The sequence below is a fragment of the Salvelinus namaycush genome, chromosome 22, assembly GCF_016432855.1.
Source record: "Salvelinus namaycush isolate Seneca chromosome 22, SaNama_1.0, whole genome shotgun sequence".
NCBI classification, from domain to species: domain Eukaryota; kingdom Metazoa; phylum Chordata; class Actinopteri; order Salmoniformes; family Salmonidae; genus Salvelinus; species Salvelinus namaycush.
In genome coordinates, this window is record NC_052328.1 from 19,126,452 (window position 1) to 19,153,729 (window position 27,278).

Sequence of the window (27,278 nt, forward strand, 5' to 3'; positions counted from 1 at the left end):
GTATCTACTAGCTAACCCAGAGCAGTCTCCAGATACCAATCTCTAATTCTCTCTCTTCTTCCCTGCTGATACCCCCAGCACCAGTTCCATCTCCATGTGACTCAGCTAGATAAGCGTGATATCGCCCTCCCTCCATCTCCCTGCTCCATAGACAACTCTCCTGGCGACACAAAACATGCTCTTCACACATCATCACTCTCTCCTCTCCTCTGCGTGGAGATCACTCCCTCCTCTGCTCTCCTCTCTGTGTACATGGCAACCTGATCAGTGCTCAGGGGCTACCGTTTTAAATAGAAAGAGGTTCTGGTGGGTGGATGATAGTCTGCTCTGTTCATCACCACAGGTAATCCCTAGTTCTGATCAGGATCCATAAGAAGGTTACAGCAACAATTCCTATCACATGTTCCTAGATTACTGACACTACTGTAAGCATTGGTTTAGTTGCCTTTTGTCAGGCTTAAAGGCTGACTAAGCTTACCCAAATTCTCTGGTTGATAGTGTGATACATGCTGCACCTTGATTTCAGGTTAAAGGTGGGTTTGCTTACTTTGATGATGAGGGTAAATTTGGTGTACAGGTCTCTGCTGACTGGTTTCAAGAGGAGGAGCTCTGCGGTCGTCTTGTTCAGGGAGAAGTAGTCTGGGTACTTTGAGGGCTGACCTGAAGTAAAACAACACAAACAAATAATCTGTTTTTTGCTTTTGGGCATGAATGGTGACCATTGATAACACATTAGCGATTAAACGATAAAGGATCAAAGTGGACTAGTGGAACTGATCATGCAAACATGCATGTGTGTGACTGGTAGCTCTGTGAGGAACCTACCAACCAGTATGTAGTAATGGATCCCTGGCCTTTTAGACGGGGGCTGAATGTTCCTGTCCATGTCCACAGCTCGGATAGGTGGGGTCACCCCCAGCGGGTTCAGTTCACTCTGAAAAGGAGGGAGGAAGGAAAAGGGGGGAGTCAGTAACCAATTAACTGTGTTAGTAGTTTGTATCCCCATTACACTGTTAAGCCTTTTGCGAACAAGGGAAACGTGACAAAATGCAATTAAATGTTCAATATTAAATATCATAAACAATATATCAGTATTATGGCTTTGTTAGATTCAGTCCCCATTCACACAGTGCACTACTGTTAACACAATAGGCTAACAATCTAATTAAACAGCTTTAGGTTTCTTCCTCCTCAGAATTCTCACCAACATGCATAATAGTACCATACATCACAGCTAATCTGTTTGTTGTGCTGTAGGCTAGCCTACTTCTCTTATTCACGCACACTCATTGCCAATAGACACCCTTAGCACTAATTAGCTTGCTCTGCATTTCCCTAGTGTACCCACATATGGCTAATACAGTAAGTGGATGTGTGCTTAGCGGTTTGCGTTGTACTTCCCTAGCACAGGAAGGCACATGGCTAACCAACAGCTCTGGCAGAATCCCTCCCTTGGGGAAAGTATTTATATCCCAGGGTCCACTGTAATCCTTATCCCCCCCCCCCCCCCCCCCCCCCCCACACACACACACACGCACACACAAACACACTCCACCACTTTTACAATGTATGGAGGTGCGCTAAATCAAATCCCTCTAGCTCTGCACAATGATGATTAGCTATAATACTCCTCCAGCAGCCATTCTCGTGAGGACTCCAGAGCAGATAGCTAATTCCCATAAGGAAGAAAATAAATACATATCAACTTAATAAGGTGTGTCTAGCCTCTGTAATTACTTACAATAAATACACTCATCAATTATTCATTCAGAGAAAACCCTCACCATACAGCATACGAATTTGCAGTGCCTTCAGAAAGTATTCACACCCTTTTCCACATGTTGTTGTGTTACAGCCTGAATTCAAAATTGATTCAATTGAGAATTTTGGGTCACTGGCCTACACACAATACCACATAATGTCAAAGTAGAATTATGTTTTTAGAAATGTTTACAAATTAATAAAAAATGAAAAGCTGAAATGTCAATAAGTATTCAACTCCATTGTTATGGCAAGCCTATATAAGTTCAGGAGTAAAAATGTGATTCAACTCAGATAATAATTGCATTGACTCACTGTGTGTGCAATAATAGTGTTTAACATGAGTTTTGAATGACTACCTCATCTCTGTACACCCCACACAATTATCTGTAAAGGTCCCTTAGTAGAGCAATGCCTCGCAAATGAAGGGCACCTATCGGTAGATGCGTAGAAATAACAACAAAAAATACATTAAATATCCCTTTAAGCATGGTGAAGTTGTTAATTACACTTTGGATGATGTATCAATACACCCAGTCACTACAAAGATACAGGTGTCCTTCCTAAATCAGTTGCCAGGGAGGAAGGAAACCGCTCAAGGATTTCACCATGATGCCAATGGTGACTTTAAAACTGTTAAAGAGCTTAATGGCAGTGATAGGAGAAAGCTGAGGATGGATCAACAACATTGTCGTTACTCCACAACACTAACCTACATGATAGAGTGAAAAGAAGGAAGCCTGTACAGAATAAACATATTTCAAAACATGCATCCTGTTTGCAATAAGGCATTAAAGTAAAACAGCAAACAACGTGGCAAAGAAATTAGCATTAATTCCTGAATACAAAGCTTTATGTTTGGGGCAAATCCAACACAACACATCACTGATTACCACTCTTCATATTTTAAATCATGGTGGTGGCTGCATCATGTTATGGGTATGCTTGTCATCGGCATGGACCAGGGAGTTTTTTTGATAAAAAGAAACGGAATAGAGCTAAGCACAGAAACATTTCCAGAGGGAAACCTGGTTCAGTCTGCTTTCCAACAGACATTATGAGACAAATGCACCTTTCAGCACGACAATAACCTAAAACACAGGGACATATTTACACTGGAGTTGCTTACCAAGACGACATTTAATGTTCCTGAGTGGCCTAGTTACAGTTTTGCCTTAAATCGACTTGAAAACCTATTACAAGACCTGGAAATGGCTGTCTAGCAATGATCAACAACCAACTTGACAGAGCTTGAATCATTTTAAAAAGAATGATGTATAAATATTGTACAATCCAGGAGTGCAAAGCTCTTAGAGACTTACCCAGAACAACTCACAGCTGTAATTATTACCAAAGGTGATTCTAACATGTATTGTTTTATTTTTCTTAAATGTCCACTATGTCATTACAGATTATTTTGTGTACAAAAAAAGTGAGTTAAATCAATTTTAATCCCACTTTGTAATACTTTCTGAAAGCACTGTAGTAACACAACGGTTTTACTGCAGCGGGTACAGTTTTCCAAGGAACTACCAGAAAAAAGCTGATAATATAGCCTTGAATTGCAATCTAGGAAGACTGACCAAACTCTGCAAAACAAATTTGGTAACATTTTATGATAACCCCTGGTCATAAAGTATTGATAAAATATTGTATATTGCATTTTAAACATTTATGAATAATTTTTCTTATATTTACTAATATTAGTAAGCTATTCATTAATATATTTATAGATATACAGTACCAGTCAAAAGTTTAGTCACACCTACTCATTCCAGGGTTTTTCTTTATTTTTACTATTTTCTACATTGTAGAATAATAGTGAAGACATCAAAACTATGAAATAACACAAGGAAGCATGTAGTAACCACAAAAGTGTTAAACAAATGAACATATTTTTCATATTTGAAATTCTTCAAAGTAGCCACCCTTTGCCTTGGTGACAGCTTTGCACATTCTTAGCATTTTCTCAACCAGCTTCATGAGGTAGTCACCTGGAATGCATTTCAATTAACAGGTGTGCCTTGTTAAAAATGTATGACAAGGTAGGAGTTGAATACAGAAGATAGCCCTATTTGGTAAAAGCCCAAGTCCATATTATGGGAAGAACACCTCAAATAAGCAAAGAGAAATGACAGTCCATCATTACTTTAAGACATGAAGGTCCGTCAATACGGAACATTTTAAAACATTTGAAAGTTTCTTCAAGTGCAGTCGAAAAAACGATCAAGCGCTATGATGAAACTGGCTCTCATGAGGACCGCCTCAGGAAATGAAGACCCAGACTTACCTCTGCTGCAGAGGATAAGTTCATTAGAGTTACCAGCCTCAGAAATTGCAGCCCAAATAAATTCTTCACAGAATTCAACAGACACATCTCAACATCAACTGTTGTTGGAGACTGCGTGAATCAGGCCTTCATGGTCAAATTGCTTCAAAGAAACCACTACCAATGGACACCAATAAGAAGAAGAGACTCGCTTGGGCCAAGAAACACGAGCAATAGAGATTAGACTGGTGGAAATCTGTCCTTTGGTCTGATGAGTCCAAATTGGAGATTCTTGGTTACAACCACCGTGTCTGTGAGACGCAGGGTAGGTGAAAGGACGATCTCCGCATGTGTGGTTCCCACCTTGAAGCACGGAGGAGGAAGTGTGATGGTGTGGGGGTGCTTTGCTGGTGAACACTGTCCATTTTACTCTGGTAATAAACTGTAAACCATTGACAAGCGTTGTACTCATAGTCTGCGGATAGGTTTACTGGTTCAACTGCCCATAATAGATAGATAGCTTTGGAGGATACATATCCTCTTAATATGTATTATATCATTACATTATCTTAGTATGAATACATGGCTTATTCTTAAAAATAAAAATAAGTGTTCCTTGTGTATGAGAAGGATAATTAGGTTGTGGACTGTAGTGGACTGGAATAATGTGCACTCCCTAACTTGACTGATAAGAAGACCTTTGAGAGGCGTGAAGGAGTACCGGACTCATGCTGGGATGATAACACCATATGCCCAGCCACAGAGATTGATCGTTCATCCTAGACACAGAAGGGGGGTCTGTTTGGGAAGGGAGGCCTAGTTGGAGGTTATAAATATATGTTGTGACTCTGTATCTGCTCTCACTGCTGCATAACCTAGTGTGGTGAATACATCTAGCTAGAGCTTTCTTTGGGTATCCATCTGGATTACTGAGCCGGAATTTAGAACCTAATAATTGCCGTTATTGGCAGGATTCACCAAGATTTGTAGTCGAAACTAAAGAGTCTGAATCAGTGGAACAGGAGTCGGCACAAAACAAGGTAGGCAAGTTCCTACACCTGACACCACTCATTCTGTCATGTTGGGGAGATGGGTTGGAGGCGGAATATAAATGATGGGAAACGGACCTAGAAAGCCTGGATTTATTCAGTAGGCCTACTGTGTGTACGACCTATGTGTCATAGACCTATGATTTGGAACCCATAGGGGGTTTAGCCATCAGAAGGTTAAGACTATGCACTGTATGCCTATGAGGTTTAGCCACCAGAATGTTAAGACTAGGCACTGTATGCCTAGGAGGTTTAGCCATCAGAAGGTTAGCTGAGGCACTATATTCCTAGGAGGTTTAGCCACCAAAGCTAAGCTTTTAGGGGATACAAAAAGAGCGAGCGAGAGAGAGAAAGAGAGAGAGCGAGAGAGAGAGACAGAGAGAGAGAGAGAGAGAGACAGAGAGAGAGAGAGAGAGAGAGAGAGAGAGACAGAGAGAGAGAGAGAGACACAGAGAGAGAGAGCGAGAGAGACAGAGAGAGACAGAGAGAGAGAGAGAGAGAGAGAGAGAGAGAGAGAGAGAGAGAGAGAGAGAGACAGAGAGAGACAGAGAGAGAGACAGAGAGAGAGAGACAGAGAGAGAGACACAGAGAGAGAGAGCGAGAGAGACAGAGAGAGAGAGAGAGAGAGAGAGAGAGAGCGAGAGAGACAGAGAGAGACAGAGAGAGAGAGAGAAAGAGAGAGAGCGAGAGAGAGAGACAGAGAGAGAGAGAGAGAGAGACAGAGAGAGAGAGAGAGAGAGACAGAGAGAGACAGAGAGAGAGAGAGAGAGAGAGAGACAGAGAGAGAGAGAGAGAGAGACAGAGAGAGAGAGAGAGAGACAGAGAGAGAGAGCGAGAGAGACAGAGAGAGACAGAGAGAGAGAGAGAGACACAGAGAGAGAGAGCGAGAGAGACAGAGAGAGACAGAGAGAGAGAGAGAGAGAGAGAGAGAGAGAGAGAGAGAGAGAGAGAGAGACAGAGAGAGACAGAGAGAGACAGAGAGAGAGACAGAGAGAGAGACACAGAGAGAGAGAGCGAGAGAGACAGAGAGAGAGAGAGAGAGAGAGAGAGAGAGAGAGAGAGAGAGAGAGAGAGAGAGAGAGAGAGAGAGAGAGAGAGAGAGAGAGAGAGAGAGAGAGAGAGAGAGAGAGAGAACAAAAGATAGAGAGAGAACAAGAGATAGAGAAATACTTTTTTACTCCTGCTCTCTAGCTTCCAACATTTCTTCCACTGATGAGAAAGCTGAGCTTTGGGTACTGTACTGTAGAAATCCACACAGCTCCCCGGCCCTGCATACTTAGCAGTCTGCAAACCTTTTATCATTAATTATAAATCACCCTGACTCCTCTCAGCCAACAACTGGATTCACAATGACTCTCTATTTCTCTCTCTTTATCCATGTCTGTAACTATTTAGGCCACTGTCCATCTCCTCTCCTTCTCCCTTTCTCAGTCACTATCACCATATTTTTAAGTCTTTCTCTCTTACTCCCTCAGGGACCCAGTGACACAGAGTGAGCAGAGAAGACACAGAGGTACATCGTCAAAAAACACATGGGACTGTCACGTTCTGCAACTCCAATCTCAGTTTGACACTGTAGTTGGTGACTACCTCCCAGCACTCATAAAGGCCTCTTCCTTTTCTCTCTCCCTCTTATTTCCGACATCTTGTGAGAGATGTCAGGTCCACAGCACCCCACCGCACCCCCCCCCCTCTCTCTTTCCCTCAGTCTGACTCACCCACCCCTCTCTCCCTCTCTTTCTGCTCTACATTTCCTACCAAAACTATATCAATCTCTATCGCTTTTTGGCTGGAATTCAGCTGGTGTTTTTAGTCTGAAGCTAACTGAAACTTCAGCTGTAATTGCTGTTCCACCAGACCAGAAAATGCTTTTAAATGACCATGCTGAGACAAAACAGCAAGGATTAGTGTGCGTGAGGAACACACTCACACTTCAAACGCTGCAGATGTGGCATTTACTTCCACACTCTCCTGCCATCCTGTTCTTCCAGCTTGGTGCTGGTCTGTGCCAGTATAGCGCTGTGACTGATGATATACACACTTGTCAGATCATCACCTGCCTGACTACCTGTTCGCTTACACACGCACAAAGCCTAATCCCCCTCCCATACCCCCACTAACCTAACCCTAAACATTACCCCTGAGTCTAAAATAGCCTTTTACCTTGTGGGAATCGGTCAAATGTCCTTGTTTTACTATTGTTGTGAGGATTTCTTGTTTTAATATCCTTGTGAGGACTTCTGGTACCCAGGATAGCAAAACCAAAAACACACACACACACAGTGTGTTTTGTACCGGTTTGGTGAATTCTGGTATGGTGACTCGGTAGGTGACTGGGTTGCAGTCGTGGGTGTTGTTGACCAGGACACAGGGCAGGAACATGGGGCCCAGGTCATCTCCATCCAGAACATCTATTGTCAATGTGGTCGTAGCGGTCCGCCTATTGGCATCGTACGGGGCACGGTCCTGTAGGATGCAAGTCAACATGGTTACTTACCAAAGCTATTAATGAATAACACATTGAAATGTCATCAAAATCAATCAAAAGAGACCAATTTCTCTTTTCAATTCCACGATCAACTTTGTAATCTTAGTGAGCATAATGGGTTGAGAAATATATATTCATGTACCATCGCTCTACTTAAAATATCATTCTGTAGCATTACAGTGTCTGATTCATAATCCTTGTCAGGGACTCTTCACGGCTAATGACCAGAAATAATAAGCAAGGCCACACTACATCTTTTATAAAAATTCATTTATTAAAACCCTAAGCATTTAAACCAGTCTCATTAGAGCCACATTATTTCCAATATCTAATGTGGCCTGCTGGGAGTCTGGGAGCCACTGCCTTCCTCTTATAAAAGTTCTAATTAAATAAATCCTGATATGTTAGGCTGTTAGCCTACGAACAGTTATCTGACGGAGCTCCAAAGAGAGCCTGGAGTCGTTATGCAAATGTGGAAATAAATAGTAATGGAAACAGGAAAAAGGGGCCGACCTTTCAGTTAGGTGGTTCTGGACTAAAAGTAATTATGGGTTATGTAACTTGTAGGCTATTTGAAAAGTTGTTTGCTTGTGGATTTGTTTCTTGTGATGGAATAAACAATTGTCCCTTGATGAGAAGCTGTCTCCATCCTTTCATAATCCAGAACACAAAATTCTACATAACCACAACAAATCAATGATCATTGTGCTGCTTTTATTCTAGGATTAGAACACCATGTCAGTCAAGCAAAGAATTCAAAACAGTCGAACAATCAAAGCGTATAGAGGCTTTGTAAAAAGCTTTGCACTTTAATTGCAAATGTGTAATCTGCAACAGCTGCTATCTTTCCTTCCAATTATGTACATTTTCATTTCAGTAACAACAATTAGTAAATACATGAACCATGTTTCATGAGCTGAAACAAAAGATCCCAGAAATACTCACAAAAAGCGTATTTCTCTCAAATTTTATGCACAAATTTGTTCACATCCCTGTTAGTGAGCATTTCTCCATTGCCAAGATAATCCATCTACCTGACAAGTGTGGCATATCAAGAAGCTGATTAAATAACATGATCATTACACAAGTGCACCTTGTGTTGTGGACAATAAAAGGCCTCTCTAAAATGTGCAGTTTCATCACACAACACAATGCCACAGATGTCTCAAGTTTTGAGGTAGTGTGCAATTGGCATGCTGACTGCAGGAATGTCCACCAGAGCTTTTGCCAGCAAATGTAGTGTTCATTTCTCTACCATAAGCCACCTCCAAAGTCATTTTAGAGAATTTGGAAGTATGTCCAACTGACCTCATAACCGCAGACCATGTGTAACCACACCATCCAAGGACCACATCTGGCTTCTTCTCCTGCGGAATCATCTGAGACCAGCCACCCAGACAGCTGATGAAACTGTAGGTTTGCACAACCAAAGAATTTCTGCACAAACTGTCAGAAACCGTCTCAGAGAAGCTCATCTGCGTGCTCGTCATCCTCACCAGAGTCTTGACCTGAATGCAGTTCGGCGTCATAACCGACTTCAATGGGAAAATGCTCACCTTCGACGGCCACTGGCACGCTGGAGAAGTGTGCCCTTCACAGATGAATCCCGGTTTCAACTGTACCAGGCAGATGGCAGAAAGTGTGTATGGCGTCGTGTGGGTGAGCGGTTTGCTGCTGTCAACGTTGTGAACAGAGTGCCCCATGATGGCGGTGGGGTTATGGTATGGACAGGCATAAGTTACGGACAGCGAACACAATTGCACTTTATCGATGGAGATTTCAATGCACAGAGATACCATGACGAGATCCTGAGGCCCATTGTCATGCCATTTATCCGCCGCCATCACCTCATGTTTCAGCATGAAAATGCACAGCCCCATGTCGCGAGGATCTGTACACAATTCCTGGAAGCTGAAAATGTCCCAGTTCTTCCATGGCCTGCATACTCACCAGACATGTCACCCATTGAACATGTTTGGGATGCTCTGGATCAATGTGTGCGACAGCGTGTTCCAGTTCCCGTCAATATCCAGCAACACTGCATAGTCATTGAAGAGGAGTGGAATAACATTCCACAGGACACAATCAACAGGCTGATCAACTCTATGCGAAGGAGATGTGTTGCACTGCATAAGGCAAATGGTGGTCACACCAGATACTGACTGGTTTTCCACACCCCTACTTTTTCTTGAAGGTATCTGTGACTAACAGACGGATATCTGTATTCCCAGTCATGTGAAATCCATAGATTAGGGCCATATTAATTGATTTCAATCGACTGATTTCCTTACACATAAGTAGTTAAACAAAGTCCATCTGTGTGCAACCTAAGTGTCACATGATCTCAGTATATATACACACCTGTTCTGAAAAGCCCCAGAGTCTGCAACACCACAAAACAAGGGGCACCACCAAGCAAGTGGCACCATGAAGGCCAAGGAGCTCTCCAAACAGGTCAGGGACAAAGTTGTGGAGAAGTACAGATCAGGGTTGGGTTATAAAAAAATATCAGAATCTTTGAACATCCCACGGAGCACCATTAAATCCATTATTAAAAAATGGAAAGAATACGGCAACACAAGAAACCTGCCAAGAGAGAGCCGCCCACCAAAACTCACAGATCAGGACAGGAGGACATTAATCAGAGAGGCAACAAAGAGACCAAAGATAACCCTGAAGGAGTTGCTAAACTCTACAGCGGAGATTGGAGAATCTGTTCATAGGACCACTTTAGCCGTACACTCCACAGAGCTGGGCTTTATGGAAGAGTGGACAGAAAAAGCCATTGCTTAAAGAAAAAAATAAGCAAACACGTTTGGTGTTTGCCAAAAGGCATGTGGGAGACTCCCCAAACATATGGAAGAAGGTACTCTGGTCAGATGAGACAAAAACTTTGCGTTTTGGCCATCAAGGAAAACGCTATGTCTGGCACAAACCAAACACCTCTCATCACCCGAGAACACCATCACCATGAAGCATGGTGGTGGCAGCATCATGCTGTGGGGATGTTTTTCCATTGGCAGGGACTGGGAAACTGGTCAGAATTGAAGGAACAGTGGATGCCGCTAAATACAGGGAAATTCTTGAGGGAAACCTGTTTCAGTCTTCCAGAGATTCGAAAATGGGACGGAGGTTCACTTTCCAGCAGGACAATGATCCTAAGCATACTGCTAAAGCAACACTCGAGTGGTTTAAGGGGAAACATTTAAATGTCTTGGAATGGCCTAGTCAAAGCCCAGACCTCAATCCAATTGAGAATCTGTGGTATGACTTAAAGATTGCTGTACACCAGCGGAACCCATCCAACTTAAAGGAGATGGAGCAGTTTTGCCTTGAAGAATGGGCAAAAATCACAGTGGCTATATGTGCCAAGCTCATAGAGACATACCCCAAGAGACTTGCCGCTGTAATTTCTGTAAAAGGTGGCTCTACAAAGTATTGATTTTGGGGGGGTGAATAGTTATGCACGCTGAAGTTTTCAGTTTTTTTGTCTTATTTCTTGATTGCTTCACAATAAAAAATATTTTGCATCTTCAAAGTGGTAGGCATGTTGTGTAAATCAAATGATACAACCCCCCCAAAAAATATATTTTAATTCCAGGTTGTAAGGCAACAAAATAGGAAAAATGCCAGAGGGGGGGAATACTTTCGCAAGTATTGTAACTCAGTAAAATCTTAGAAATTGTTGCATGTTGCTTTTATATTTTTGTTCATTGTAGTAAGGTTTTGGTTTATCTGGCGATGGCAAACTTAATGAAGCATAAACCAAACAAAGTAACAATCAGCAATTTACCCTATATTCTAAACATCCGCACTTAACACTTTGAACAAAACAAGTCCCTAAACCAACCATTCAGTCCAAAACCTTGCAAAACGCCAATCCATTCTCTTAGCTAGAGTAGAAAACAAACAGATCCATGGAACCTCAAGTCCTAAACATTCAAAAACTCTCACTGTCAATTCACTACCATGACACCAAGCAAAACATATTGTTCATTAATATTTAATATGCACAAACACACATGCGTATGCACACACACACACTTCTGGAGCACACAAACAAACAAACAAACAAAGTGTCTCACATTGGCTTTAACAATGACCAGGTAGCGTGTTTTCTCTTCGTAGTTTAGTCTCTCAGCCAGAACAATGTTTCCAGAGAGAGTATTCCCTACAACCACAGTTGTATTAGACACCTGAGAAAGCAGAAAGAGAGACAGAGAGGTCGAGAGAAAGAGAAAGAGAGAGAGACAGGCAGTGTTCAGTCATAGGTTTCACTGTCAACAGACATTATTCCGCTGTCCCATTGTCGTATAGCTTCAGTAAGTCAAAATCTGCAGTCAGTAATCATTACATCCACGTACTGGGTCATTGGGGTTGTACTGGATGCCATATTCTATCTGTCCATTGGGCCCGTCATCGATGTCTGTGGCCCCATTGTCTCCACTGAAGCCTGTGAATATGGTGGTCCCGGCAGGAGTGAGCTGGAGGCAGAGATAGAGACAGAATACTGTCAACAGGCATGTCCCTCTGTCTGGACATTGTATCAACTCTATATGCTACATCTCACTGATATTACTGACCCCTCCCAAGATCGCAGGAACACAGTGTCTTCTATAGAAGGTGGCCAAATACTGCCAGAAGTGCAAGAAGTGGAGACCTTTGTTGTTAGGAAGAGTGAATGAATGCACTGATTTGAACTGAAAATGTTTTCGTCGGCAGCCGTGGATGAGTATTTCTCTGGGGGCCTCTGCACCCCACTGACAGCCATAACAACCTCTCAGAGAGATGCTGCAGAGAGAGCGGCCTCCAGAGAGCTGTGTTCTAGAGCACCTGGGGGCCCGATGGGAGTTGAGCTCAGTTCAGGAGAGATTTGAAAGCAGTGGAGTCTGATTCAGAACACTGTTCAGGGAGTAATGTTTCCTGGGATAATACACACTGACAGGAACTTAGCGTGAAGAACATAGGAAGTGTCAACAAAGGAGACAAAAGTCATGGTTGTCTGACTCGGAGGCTCTCGATACAGGCATCTTACAGAGGTAGGATCTTAATTTGTTCACTTTCTTTGCTGAGAATTTGCACATTTTAAGTGTATTTGAGGTTTAAAAAGCCTTCTAAAGTTTGTAATTTCCACTTTGACATTTCAGACTTGATTTGCCCTAACAAAAAATGTATCAACCTCTACAAAAATGTCCATTATTTTAATCCACATAATAGTTCATATTTCCTGTTGCTGCAGGATTATTTTCGAGCTGTAGCAAACTGGCTCAAATTAAGATCTGACATCTGTACATATCAAAAGTTTGCTGAAATAATAAGACATGTCCAGTGTCATTAATGTAATGTGATGACATTTTGGAAAAGATAATCAGAGAAATAACTAGTGTATTTGACAGTGACACTCAACATTAAATGAAATGTATTTTCTCTGACAGCTGCGAGATATGATGGATGAGAACCATAGCAATTTCAGAGAGCCATATCAGCAAATGTAGGAGATTAAAATCAATCATCAAATGTGTATGCACATTCTGTATCCACATAATTAGCTTGTTTGTTCATTTCTGCAGACCTTTTGGTCAAAATGTACGTTTCATTTAAGCATACTGTAGGTAGATAACAGTTTGTGGTAAAAAAAAAAGGTTTTACTGCAAATTGCAGCCAAAAGTCAATTTGCTGTAGGTGTAGATATCACAGGCTGTTTTTGATGAGACATATTATATAACTCTAAACACAGTGATGCCTAATACAAAATATTTAAGAGAAGCCGGTGTTGGAGGATATATTGGCACGGGTATTTTGGTATTTGGTATTTTATTAGGATCCCCATTAGCTGTTGCAAAAGCAGCAGCTACTCTTCCTGGGGTCACACAAAACATGAAACATGACATAATATGGGTATTGTTAACTGTACCAACATATCCTCCAAACAACGTCTTTGGGGGAATTGTCACTTTTATACAACGGGTTAACAACATATTCAAATAACGATTTACATATTTTAATTAAAAACATTATTTTGAGGAATTTATTCATACTATTTCATCCTTCCACAATATATAGTCCCGACACAAATCTAGGGTTACTACCGAAGCTGGCTGGTTGTTCGTTCTATTGGTTCGGTTGCCAGAGACGCGACCCAGTTGTTCAGTCTTTTTGTTCTGTATATATGGACGCGACCCAGTCGTCCGTTCTAAATGCCATACTGGCTGGCAATGTTCTTATCTCTTGCTTGCTAGCTAGCCAACTACGTCTAACTTACAGTCATGTCAAACAGTGCAGCCAGAAATGTAGTTACATTTGCATTTGTTTAAGCTGTAAACTAATGAGCTAATGATGTGCGATTTCACCTGGCATAGAAAATGTGCTCTCTCGTCAGAACACAGTTCTTCAGAGGAGCTCGCCAACAACACAACTAACATAATCACTTCAAACTGAAGCTGGAGAGACTGCAAACTAGCTGCATTTTATCTGTCTTCTACTAACATTTATTTGTATATATCCATAAAAGTATGCTGATTCTTGATTTCAACTGGCTGAGAAAAGCTGCCTGCCTGTCTGTGTCATCATGATCTCCGACACGTTCATTACTTTGCGACAGTTGGAGATCGAATTTGAATACTGAAACAATGTTGCAAAAGTTGGAGAGACAGACAGCAACGGTTTATACAAATTTCTGCTGAAAACTAAATGTTAGTCTAAATGAAACGTGAGATAATGTCTAAATGCTTTTATAGTGGAGATCAAGATTATAAATTGCCTGGCTGGGTTGATGAGACAGTGGATTACGCAGTCAGATGGAACAGAGTAAATAGGCATTTTAACGTCGTAGATTTAGCCGGTGGTAACTTGTGGAATAGACACCGGCTGGAACTGAGGTTTTACCCATTCAGCATTAGATCCACCCGTTGTATAAAATGTGATATTCCACTGTGCTCTCTGTATGGTCTGGTAGGGAGAGTACTGACTCATGCCGCTATCACTTTGTTGTAAATAAAACATGCACACACTAGCATAGTTGAGCTCTCTGGGTCAGATAGGGAGTATGGTGACATCTAAATTACACAGAGAACACAGACAGGAACCCCATGATTCACTGGGAACGCATAACTAGTGTGATACCGTCCATGCGTCAGAGCAATTTCATGCAATAGAGGAAGAACAGATATCCAGGAGATCTAAGGACCTGCTATTGTTTTGTTATCCTCGGAAGCTGCTGCCTAATATGCGTAGAATAGCTGTTGTCATGTTTTACTCTGTCTCCGTGCAGAAGGCGTAACAGAGAAAAAAAAACTGAGAAAAATAAGATGTGGAACCCTGTGCAGAATACTCCTGTTACTGCAGAGTAGCCTAGTCTACACTCTATTCCACTGTGCCTACATCAACAAAGCTTTGACTCTTTAACTAGGTAGGTCCTTAATTTCAATGATGACCAAACCTTGACCTTTCTTTGTATTTGAAAGAATGAAGCATTAATGTACTACATAATTGCTTCAACAGTAGTCAGTATAGGAGTCACTGTCTGTAAGGCCTCTGGGCTTTGCTGACCTCTGTGGGAAGGGTCATGCCAGGCTGAATTACTTACCCGGGGGAGAAAGAAATGCTCACTAAAGCAAAAAGCAACAATTGTTGTAGTAACTCTCTCTCCCTCTCTCTCACCTCGTTGACGGCCACATAGTAGCGTGGCTGCTGAAAGCGAGGTGTGTTGTCGTTTTTGTCCCTGACTACAATCCGGACCTCGTGAAGAATCACTGTCCCAACCAGCTCACTGGTGCACTGGACCTTCACCACGATTGTAGTGATAGAGGAGGGGGGCTGAGGGTGAGAAAGAGAGTGAGAGAGTGAGAGAGAGAAGAGAGAGCAAGAGAAAGAGAAAGAGAGAGAGAGAAAGAGATACAAGAAATCAACCAATTCAATAAACCAATAATTATGCAATCATCTTTGTAAAATACATTGTCACACTGCTCGAACGCACTCAGTAGGTGATTAGTTCCAAATGTTTCCAACACAGCCACAGAAAGAATGCTTTTCTACCTCACAGTGTTCTGGGATTTTACAGACTGAACAGGGAAGTGGTGGATGGGCTCCAAGACAAGGAGGCAGAGGTTTCAAATCAATCCAACAGAACTGATTTGTCCTTACAATGAGGAAATTGCAGTGCAATCAATCCAGGAGCCTCAAAACAGTGGGATCTGTATAGCACTTCAAGCATTCTTGGACTTGTTTTGATACCAGTATTTACAGCGGCCAAACTGTTCTCATTGTGAAAAACAGTCAAACGTTGATGATATTTCTTGATGACCATTTCCAGCATGCATCAGGCCTGTCTTATTTTCTCAAATCAATAAGACTAAGTGGTGTTGTCCATTAGTTCACTCCAATTAGGGCAGGGGTGGTAGGGTTAGGGGAAAATAATAAAGGAAACCATATTCAAAAATATATATTTTATTTATATATTTACAAAAAAAAAATATATGGGGGATTGGAAATGATCCAGACAATTACATTGATGGAAGCCACAATCTATCTGCAATATCAATTCTACCCCCCCCCCCCCCCCATGAAAATAATTAAATTATAATTATAATAAAAGAATTGTGCAGTTTTGGAATATCAATGTGTTTTGGAGAGCTTACAATGTATTTGCATACAATTTAAGTATCAGTGGAACTGTGTGTATGTGTGTGTGTGTGTGTAGGCAGGTGTGTCTGTGCTTGTGTTTGCAATTTTTTTTAAATGTAAAAGCCTTTTCCTCTACTAACAACAGCATCCAAACCCAGGTCCATACTCACATCTCTGTCCAGGACACGTCCGGTGCTGTTGAGGAACAGTCTCTGTCTGACGGGATCCAGGATGACCCAGTAGGCATAGTTGTCAAGCAGGATCAGAGAGATGGTCCTGTCTGGGTCCTCTGCTCTCCCGTTGATCTGCATATTCTCCACCAGAACTGTGCCTGCACAGAATAAGTATGTTAAATTGTAATTTAGCATAACACTTTTATCCATTGCAACTTAAATTAATTTAACAGATTTATGTCCAGTATGTCGCCCATGCAAACGCCAACCCATTAACGCTGGTGTTGCAAGCACTATGCCTCAACTAACAGTCAGTCATGTTACACAGCAGCATAATTATCAGGGTCCACATACTCTCCAAAGCTTCTGAATCCCTTTGCGGAGAAAGCTACATCATAGCTCACCCCAGGCATGACCAAATTCTGTTCCTCAAGAGCCACTTAAGTATTAGATGATTTTCATCCTTGTTTTTGAATCATGATTAGAATGATTAGAATCCGACACTGCAGTACTCGAGCACTGGCCAGACATTCTCTCTCTCTGCTCAGATGCCTCTAGAAACACAGCCTTGGAATTCTGGGTTTGGCATTGGCTGGAGGAAACCAACCAATTGTGCCTTGTTTGATTGGCATGCTTGTTAGGGTACCATGACTACACCACAAAACTTCCTGACCTTGTTAATGTGAAGCCACCTTTTCTAAATATTTTGCAAGACAAAATACATATACTCAGAAGTAATGTAGCAAGGCATATACAGTATTCTCTGCTTGCATTTACAAAACCAGTCAAACGTTTGGACATACTGTATCTTCTCATTCAAGGGGTTTTCTTTATTTTTTACTATTTTCTACATTGTATAATAATAGTGAAGACATCAAAACTATGAAATAACACAAGGAATCATGAAGTAACCAAAAAAGTGTTAAAAAAAATATATATATGTTATATTTGAGATTCTTCAAAGTAGCCACTCTTTGCCTTGATGACAGCTTTGCACACTCTTGACAACCAGCTTCATGAGGTAGCCACCTGGAATGCTTTTCAATTAACAGGTGTGCCTTGTTAAAAGTTAATTTGTGGAATTTCTTTCCTGCTTAATGTGTTTGAGCCAATCAGTTGTGTTGTGACAAGGTAGGGGTGATATACAGAAGATAGCCCTATTTGGTAAAATACCAAGTCCATATTATGGCAAGAACACCTCAAATAAGCAAAGAGAAATGACAGTCAGCACCCTGACTCATCTATTGCTGCTCTAACGACCCTATGATCACTCGGCTACACAGTTGATGCCCCCTAGACTGTTTCAATAACATGGTACCTCATTTTGTTTACCTGTCGGCCCCAGCCTTCTGTATGTACCTAACTGACCCGCTCTGCCCATTCATCGCCATTTACCCGTTGTTGTCTTAGCTCTCCTGATCAACACCTGTGATTGCTTTATGCCTCTCTCTAATGTCAATATGCCTTGTCTACTGCTGTCTTGGCTAGTTTTTATTGTTTTATTTCACTATAGAGCCGTCAGTCCCGCTCAAAATAAGGAACTGACGTCCCACCCCACACACATGCGGAAACCTCACCTGGCTTAACTAGTCCCTCCAGAGACGAAACCTCTCTCATCGTCACTCAACGCCTAGGTTTACCTCCACTGTACTCACATCCTACCATACCCTTGTCTGTACATTATGCCTTGAATCTATTCCACCACGCCCAGAAGTCTGCTCCTTTTATTCTCCCCGACCCACTAGACGACCAGTTCTTATAGCCTTTAGCCGTACCCTTTTCCTACTCCTCCTCTGTTCCTCTGGTGATGTAGAGGTTAACTCAGGCCCTGTAGCCCCCAGTTCCACTCCTATTCCCCAGGCGCTATCATTTGTTGACTTCTGTAATCGTAAAAGCCTTGGATTCATGCATGTTAACAACAGAAGCCTCCTCCCTAAGTTTGTTTATTCACTGCTTTAGCACACTCCGCCAACCCTGATGTTCTAGCCATGTCTGAATCCTGGCATAGGAAGGCCACCAAAAATTCTGAAATGTCCATCCCCAACTACAACATTTTGTAGAGTTGCAAAATCTATTGGAGTTGCAATCTACTGCAGAGATAGCCTACAGAGTTCTGTCATGCTACCCAGGTCTGTTCCCAAACAGTTTGAGCTTCTACTTTAAAAAATTCACCTTCCCAGAAATAAGTCTCTCACTGTTGCCGCTTGTTATAGACCCCCCTCAGCCCCCAGCTGTGCCCTGGACAACATATGTTAATTAATTGCCCCCCACTTATCTTCAGAGTTTGTACTGTTAGGTGACCTAAACTGGGATATGCTTAACACCCCGGCCGTCCTACAATCTAAGCTTGATGCCCTCAATCTCACACATATTATCAATGAACCTTCCAGGTGCAACCCTAAATCCGTAAACACGGGCACCCTCATAGATATCATCCTGACCAACCGGCCCTCTAAATATACCTCTGCTGTCTTCAACCAGGATCTCAGCGATCAATGCCTCATTAGCTGCGTCCGTAATGGGTCCGCAGTCAAACGACCACCCCTCATCACTGTCAAACTCTCCCTAAAACACTTCAGCGAGCAGGCCTTTCTAATCGACCTGGCCCGGGTATCCTGGAAGGATATTGACCTCATTCCGTCAGTAGAGGATGCCTGGTTATTCTTTAAGTGCTTTCATCACCATCTTAAATAAGCATGCCCCATTCAAAAATGTGGAACTAAGAACAGATACAGCCCTTGGTTCACTCCAGACCTGACTGCCCTTGACCAGCACAAAAACACCCTGTGGCGTACTGCATTAGCATCGAAAAGCCCCTGCGATATGCTACTTTTCAGGGAAGTTAGGAACCAATATACACAGGCAGTTAGGAAAGCAAAGGCTAGCTTTTTCAAACAGAAATTTGCATCCTGTGGATCAAACTCCAAAAAGTTCTGGGACACTGTAAAGTCCATGGAGAATAAAAGCACCTCCTCCCAGCTGCCCACTGCACTGAGGCTAGGAAACACTGTCACCACTGAGAAATCTACGATAATCGAGAATCAACAGCTCTGCACCCCCCACAGCAACTTGCCCAAGCCTCCCCCATTTCTCCTTCACCCAAATCCAGATAACTGATGTTCTGACAGAGCTGCAAAATCTGGACCCCTACAAATCAGCTGGGCTAGACAATCTGGACCCTCTCTTTCTAAAATTATCTGCAGCAATTGTTGCAACCCCTATTACTAGCCTGTTCAACCTCTCATTATCGTCTGAGATCCCTAAAGATTGGAAAGCTGCTGCGGTCATCCCCCTCTTCAAAGGGGGTGACACTCTAAACCCAAACTATTACAGACCTATATCTATCCTACCCTGCCTTTCTAAAGTCTTCGAAAGTCAAGTTAACAAACAGATCACCGACCATTTCGAATCTGTACCTTCTCCGCTACGCAATCTGGTTTCCGAGGTGGTCATGTGTGCACCTCAGCCACGCTCAAGTTCCTAAACGATATCATAACCGCCATCAATAAAAGACAATACTGTGCATCCGTATTCATCGGCCTGACCAAGGCTTTCAACTCTGTCAATCACTGCATTCTTATCAGCAGACTCAACAGCCTTGCTTTCTCAAATGACTGCCTCACTTGGTTCACCAGGTTCAGTGTGTCAAATCGGAGGGCCTGTTGTCCGGACCTCTGTTAGGGTTAAATTCTCGGGCCGACTCTTTCCTCTGTATACATCAATGATGTCGCTCTTGCTGCTGGTGATTCTCTGATCCACCTCTACGCAGACGACACCATTCTGTATACTTCTGGCCCTTCTTTGGACACTGTGTTAACAAACCTCCAGACGAGCTTCAACGCCATACAACACTCCTTCCGTGGCCTCCAACTGCTCTTAAATGCAAGTTAAACTAAATGCATGCTCTTCAACCGGTCGCTGCCCGCACCCGCCTGCCCGTCCAGCATCATTACTCTGGACGGTTCTGAATATGTGGACAACTACAAATACCTAGGTACATTAAGCATCTCCAATCCAAAATTAAATCTAGAATCGGCTTCCTATTTCGCAACAAGCATCCTTCACTCATGCTACCAAACATACCCTCGTAAAGCTGACTATCCTACCGATCCATGACTTCGGCGATGTCATTTACAAAATAACCTCCGACACTCTACTCAGCAAATTGGATGCAGTCTATCACAGCGCCATCCGTTTTGTCACCAAAGCCCCATATACTACCCACCACTGCGACCTGTATGCTCTCGTTGGCTGGCCCTTGCTTCATATTCATCACCAAACCCACTGGCTCCAGGTCATCTAATAGTCTTTGCTAGGTAAAGCCCTGCCTTATCTCAGCTCACTGGTCACCATAGCAGCACCCACCAGTAGCACGCACTCCAGCAGGTATATTTCACTGGTCACCCCCAAAGCCAACCCTTTGGCCGCCTTTCCTTCCAGTTCTCTGCTGCCAATGACTGGAACGAATTGCACCCCAGTATCTCTACTTGCACATTCATCTTCTGCACATCTATCACTCCAGTGTTTAATTGCTATATTGTAATAATTTCGCCACTATGGCCTATTTATTGCCTTACCTCCCTAATCTTACTACATTTGCACACACTATATATTGACTTTTCTATTGTGTTATTGACTGTACGTTTGTTTATCCCATGTGTAACTCTGTGTTGTTTGTCTCGCACTGCTTTGCTCTGTCTTGGCCAGGTCACAGTTGTAAATGAGAACTTGTTCTCAACTGGCATACCTGGTTAAATAAAGGCGAAATAAAACATTGTTTAAAATTAAATCACCCGACCTCAACCCAAATGAGATGGTTTGGGATGACTTGGACTGCAGAGTGAAGGAAAAGCTGCCAACAAGTGCTCAGCATATGTAGGAACTCCTTCAAGACTGTTGGAAAAACATTCCATGTGAAGATGGTTGAGAAAATGCCAAGAGTGTGCAAAGCTGTCATCAAGGCAAAGGGTGGCTACTTTGAAGTATGTCAAATATAAAATGTATTTTCATTTGTGGTTATTACATGATTCCATATGTGTTATTTGATAGTTTTGATGTCTTCACTATTATTCTACAATATAGAAAATAGTAAAAATAAAGAAAAACCCTTGAATGAGAAGGTGTGTCCAAACTTTTGACTGGTACTGTAAATGCAAGCAAAGCATTTAGCTATTAAACTAAATAGGATGGTGTATGTTATGGATATTTTAATTACACAGTATTGTCATGACGTGCCCTGGGGGGAGGATCATAGACCTCAACATGTCGAGTGTGTTGGTGATCTCATGAAGAACAGAAAACACACGTAACTGTATATCTTAAAGTGTACATTTCCCAGCTGTCAGGTTTACATCTAAATATTGTGAAACGTATGTGATTAAACATGAAAATATTTGTGAAAAGATGTAATGTGATGTTAACCTTCTAAATGAGAGTATGGATTTTCATATAAAGATTAACTAGTCTGTGGCCACGCCCATGTGAGCATAGACATTACGTCGGCGTCATGAAACCGCTATTTTCTACTCCAGAGCATAAAATCACCTGTGATGAAATGTACATTTCATGCCAAAGAGACCCACGGTAAGCGGGACATCTCGAATGGTTAAGAAGTCAGAGAACGCCGGGACAGAGTTCCCACGTTGGAATAGCTACAATTCTATAGACCATTTGACCATACAACTGTAGTGTTTGGCTACACGGCTGGAAATGGTTAAACTCTGAAACTATCGATCACTACAGAATAAGAGCAAATCTTAGACGTATAATTACTAGTCTGCAGCTAGAAATTACGTATTTCTAGAACGAGAATACTGACAACCGCCGAAGCAACTATTCTATGAGAACATTTCTGAATGGTACTCTTAAGTATCCATTCTAACCACCTACAACCACGAAAGACATTGTGACTTCTGGGAAAGTTAACCAGAGACTCTGATGAACCCTACAGGACGATCAAGGATTCCAACAGAGAAGACCACAACGACATACGGGCGTAAATATATATACGTTGCAATTATTCTCGAATGAGCGGCCATTCATGTGCAAAGGATTAGCATTTCAATGAATATAATTATAGACTGTGTGTAGTGAATCTATTTTGTCTTTCCCGCTCTCTCAGTCCCCACCCCTTTCCTTTGTCTACCAAGCGGTCATATCGGCTTAGCCCTCTAGGGACTTTTCTATCATTGTTAGTAACCAATATCTATTGTTTGTTATGTAATTCTGTGTGATTATCTAGTTAGTTAGTAAATAAATAATTAAGCCAATTTATATATTGCTGATTCATTATGGAAACTAGGGTTCATGCACATAACCAAGAATTTTAAGGCGTTTGGAATGAGAAGTGATGAGGTAATAATTAATTAATAGAATACTAAGTGATCAGATATTAAAATATCCGAAGAGTTATATTTCTAATCTCAACATTTTCCGTGGTGCCCCGACTTCCTAGTTAATTAATGTTTACATGATTAGTTTAATCACGTAATAATTCAACCTAGAGAACTGATTTGATATAAAATAACAGTCTTCACATTTAATGATTGTCACAGACATGACAGTATAACACATTGTATTTCACGCTTTAATCAAATGGCCTAACGCAGTAACATACAGGAAGGAGGTTCCAGGGAAGTCAGAGGATTATTAACAATCTACATTTTCCCCATTAAAGTGTATGCTCCATGTTTGGGGCACGGCATGTTTGATGCAGCTGTGTTGCAATCAAGAAGACACACCATTATCTCCTGCTGACTTGGACACAACCCCATTTGAATAATAGATCTTTAAGAATTTAATTTAAAGTGGAAGACAGGGACGTGTGCAGGTTCATTAATCTCAAAACAATGCATTTTCATACTTTCGCTTCAGTAACTTGAGAGGGACATCTTTTTGGAATATTTTGGTCATAAATTATACTGCAGATAATATTACAAAGGAGGGAGATGGAGCCTTGTTGCTTTATAATGTTAATTACACTTAGGCTTTGTAGAGAAAGTAAGACAAGCAATGGCTTTCACTATTTCTGTGGATGGATGGAATGGAAGATTCAATGGAGGATTCATGCACTTCTAGTCACTTACTCTATCAATCTAATACTTACAAAACTCACAAAGGAAAGAGGTCATGTTGACACACTCACACAAGTAAACTTCTGCAGGTGGTGAGAAGCCTTGAAAAAAAAACTTGCAGAAGCTTTCCTACCTATGGGTTTTTCTCCACTGAGCATTTAATCTATTTCAGACTTCACAGTGTGACCAGCCCACTGAGGGAGGGCAGAGGACTCACTTTTTTTCATTTGACATTTTAGCAGATGCTATTATCCAGAGCGACTTACATCTTAACATCTTAACATAGCTAGGTGGGACAACCACATATGACAGGAATAGAAATAATAAAGTAGTTATCAGCAAAATCAAAGCTAGAAGGGGAGGAGTCAAGTGCAAGTGTTGGTTCATTGGGGTGCCAGGCCAGAGAAGAGCTTGTACTGGGCTGAGTGGGAGCTGCCATCTCGTAGGGGTGGGAGAGCCAAGAGAACAGAGGTGGCAGTACGGAGTTCTAGGTAGGGAGGGGCAGTTCCTCTTGCTGCTCCGTAGGCAATCACCATGGTCTTGCAGTGGATGCAAGCTTCGACTGGAAGCCAGCAGAGTTTGTGGAGGAGCGGGGTAACATGGGAAGGTTGGGAAGGTTGAAAACCAGGTGACTTTTATTCTAAATATAAAAAGACACTCTGCAGAACCATGCTACTGTACCAGACAGGGCTGATAATGCAAATCAAATAGATTTCTATTTCAGAAGCTATGGGAAGGTACGTCGGCAGAATTTACTATACCTTTACTATACCTTTTATGGATCTAATAAATAATGGTGATAACATTTGTCCTATTAGGATTTTTTTTTTGCATATCCCACTCCCCGTGAGATGCTCTCAGAGAGTTGGGTCACAGCCAGGGATCATCCATTATTGGCAACGACCCTGGAGCAATTAGGGTTAAGTGCCTTGCTCAAGGGTACATCGACACCTAGTCGGCTCAGGGATTCGAACCAGTGATCTTTCAATTACTGGCCCAACGCCCATAACCGCTGGGCTACCTGCTGCTCATATGATGATATGTTTCAAACAATAGCTATGTAATTATTTAATACGTATTTTATTTAGTTAATTGACCGGTTTCTCTAATTGATAGACCAGTCACTTTGTGTGAGTTCTGTAGATATTGAATATATATTAAAGATAATGCCTTGATGACTCATAGCAGAGTTTCTAGACTCACGATATCTTAGACCTTAGACCAATATAATCAATCACAGGATAATTTTAGCACATGTGCTGAGGTTTACCAAAGGCTTTGAAATTAGAGGGGAGAAAATCAAAAGATTAGCGAAAAACAGATCAATAAGCACTTCATTTGTTTTGTACTGAAGTCAAACCGATTGCAGGTTTAATTGTGTTTGATCTTTGAAAGAATACAAGAAACATATTTTCCATGCAAAAAGCCCCACAAAACTTAACTGAAAAGTAATTAATGTCCTCAATCCAGTGAAAAACACCATGCTGTAAGAACCAATCCAATACTCTGACTTTTCAAGACCAGCAGTATTCTATAAGAGGTTGTGTAAGAAGTACGGTGTTACTCTATACCTGACATGGTGGATCAAACTCTGTGTTCGATAGGATGTGTCAGTGGCTGAGGTTTGGCTCCCACCGCTTGACCCCTACAGTTTCACACCCTGGACCCTTCAGCACCCATCAACCAAGTGTGAATGGGGAGAGTGAGCAAAGCTGAACACAAACACACTCATACAATTCACACATAGTAGAGACTTGCATTAAGCGGTTCATAAGTTACATCAAAAACGTGGATGGAGTTGGGGGAATGGGATGGGAGGTTGGGGGTGGAGGTACACTTACTTTCTATTTTATTTTCCTGTTCATATTTAATTTATAATCATAACTTAGTATGTACTTTATTTCTTAGTTTTTTCTTCTTCCTTTGACTGGCAGCCTATGGGTACATGTTTTATAAACTTGTCATTTGAAATGGATAATGTACTTGTAACCCGCCCCTCCCCAATAAAAAATAACAAAACAAATAAAAATGTTGTAAAAAAATACAGGAAGTGCCAGTACAGAGTCGATGTGCAGGGGTATGTAGTGTGTGTGTGTGTGTACCAGTGATGTACTGGGCCCTACTCGTCACCCTCCTTAGTGCCTTGCGGTCGGGTGCCTTGCAGTTGCCGTACCAAGTGGTGATGCAGCAAGTCAAGACGCTCTCAACAGTGCAGTTGTAAACGTTTTCGAGGATCTGACGGCCCATGCCAAATCTTTTCAACCTCCTGAGGGGGAAGAGACGTTGTTGTGCCCTCTTCATAACTTTGTGGGTGTGTGTGAACCATGTTAATTCCTTAGTGATGTGGACACAGAGGAACTTGAAGCACTTGACCGGCTCCACTACAACCCTGTCAATGTGAATGGGGGCATGCTCGGCCCTGCATTTCCTGATGTCCACAATCAACTCCATTGTCTTGCTGATGTTGAAAGTTTGTTGTCCTGGCACCACACTCCCAGGTCTCTAACCTCCTCCCTGTAGGCTGTCTCATTGCCGTCTGTGATCAGTCCTACCACCATCGTGTCTTCAGAAAACTTGATGATGGTGTTGGAGTCGTACGCGACCACTCAGTCGTGGGTGAAAAGAGAGTATAGGATGGGACAAAGCACACACCACTGAGGGGCCCCGTTTTGATGGTGATCGTGGCAGATGTGTTTTTGTCTACCCTTACCACTTGGGGCGGCCTGGCAGGAAGTCCAGGATCCAGTTGCAGAGAGAGAGAGGTGTTCAGTCCCAGGGTCATGAGCTTGGTGATGAGCTAGGAGGGGACTATGGTGGTTAATGCTGAGCTGTAGTCAATGAACACCATTCTTACATAGGTATTCCTTTTGTCCAGGTCGATGATGGCAGTGTGGAGTGCAATAGAGATTACGTCATCTCTTGTTCTGTTGTGGTGGTATGTGAATTGGAGTGGGTCCAGGGTGTCTGGGTTGATGGTGTTGATGTGAGCCATGACCAGCCTTTCAAAGTATTTCAAAGCTATAGATGTGAGTGCTCCAGGGCCACTAACCCTCCCATGTCCCTTAGATGACACTGACACACTCTATTCTAGTCTTGTTCGTGTTCTCATTCAAGGCAGAGGGCACAAGATCCAAGGGTGAGTTAAAAGCTAAACAACTTCATTGCAGAATGTGGCCAACCAACACCAGCTATATCGCTCGTTAAATTTTCTGAATGCTATTATTCTATAGGGTATCGCCCTCTGCATCACATCCCCTTTCACCCCAACATCTAATGAGAGACTTTGACTTTCATTGTTACAGTAAATATGTTCACTTCCATGAAAGTGGTATTGATGAGGACTTTTAGGGTCTCTATTCACGGAACCAGTGAGCATCCCGCAGGTTAAATCTGTTCGGAGAGGTAAAGCCTACTGATTAGCTTTGTGTTGTACGTAAAGCTCAGTCACACTCTCAGTCCAGACAGTGTGTGACAACAAGACTTAAGACATGCTCTCAACAATGCAAGCATATTAAACATTGCTGCAGACATACAATCTTAAGGAGAATGCAGATAAAAATACAAGCGCTCTCTCTCTCTCTCTCTCTCTCTCTCTCGCCTTCATTCAGTTGTGAGTAACTGGGAGGATTGTGTGATTATTTTTCAGACCTAAGCCCCGACTAGAGAGACCGAGGCTGCTGAAGCTGGCCTAATCTCCACTTCAGCCTTGCCACAGCTGCACCATGGATGTCAACGAGCTTCTTACGAGTGTTAAACAAATCAAAATATATTTGATATTTGAGATTCTTCAAAGTAGCCACTCTTTGCCTTGATGACAGCTTTGCACAGTCTTGGTATTCTCTC

The 27,278-nt window shown here is 42.2% G+C and overlaps 1 protein-coding gene across 1 annotated transcript in view; it reads right to left on the reverse strand.

The window, feature by feature from the left end:
* Positions 1–27,278, reverse strand: part of LOC120017430 (protocadherin-15-like) — a 140,932-nt gene that overhangs the window by 93,544 nt on the left and 20,110 nt on the right. Inside the window, exons 3-9 of the mRNA XM_038960177.1 lie at positions 16,360–16,520; positions 15,227–15,382; positions 11,932–12,051; positions 11,653–11,763; positions 7,375–7,545; positions 826–934; positions 548–660 (exon numbers count right to left, since the gene is read on the reverse strand). Coding sequence (XP_038816105.1) covers positions 548–660; positions 826–934; positions 7,375–7,545; positions 11,653–11,763; positions 11,932–12,051; positions 15,227–15,382; positions 16,360–16,520 — 941 coding nt within the window. The remainder of the gene's footprint in view (positions 1–547; positions 661–825; positions 935–7,374; positions 7,546–11,652; positions 11,764–11,931; positions 12,052–15,226; positions 15,383–16,359; positions 16,521–27,278) is intronic.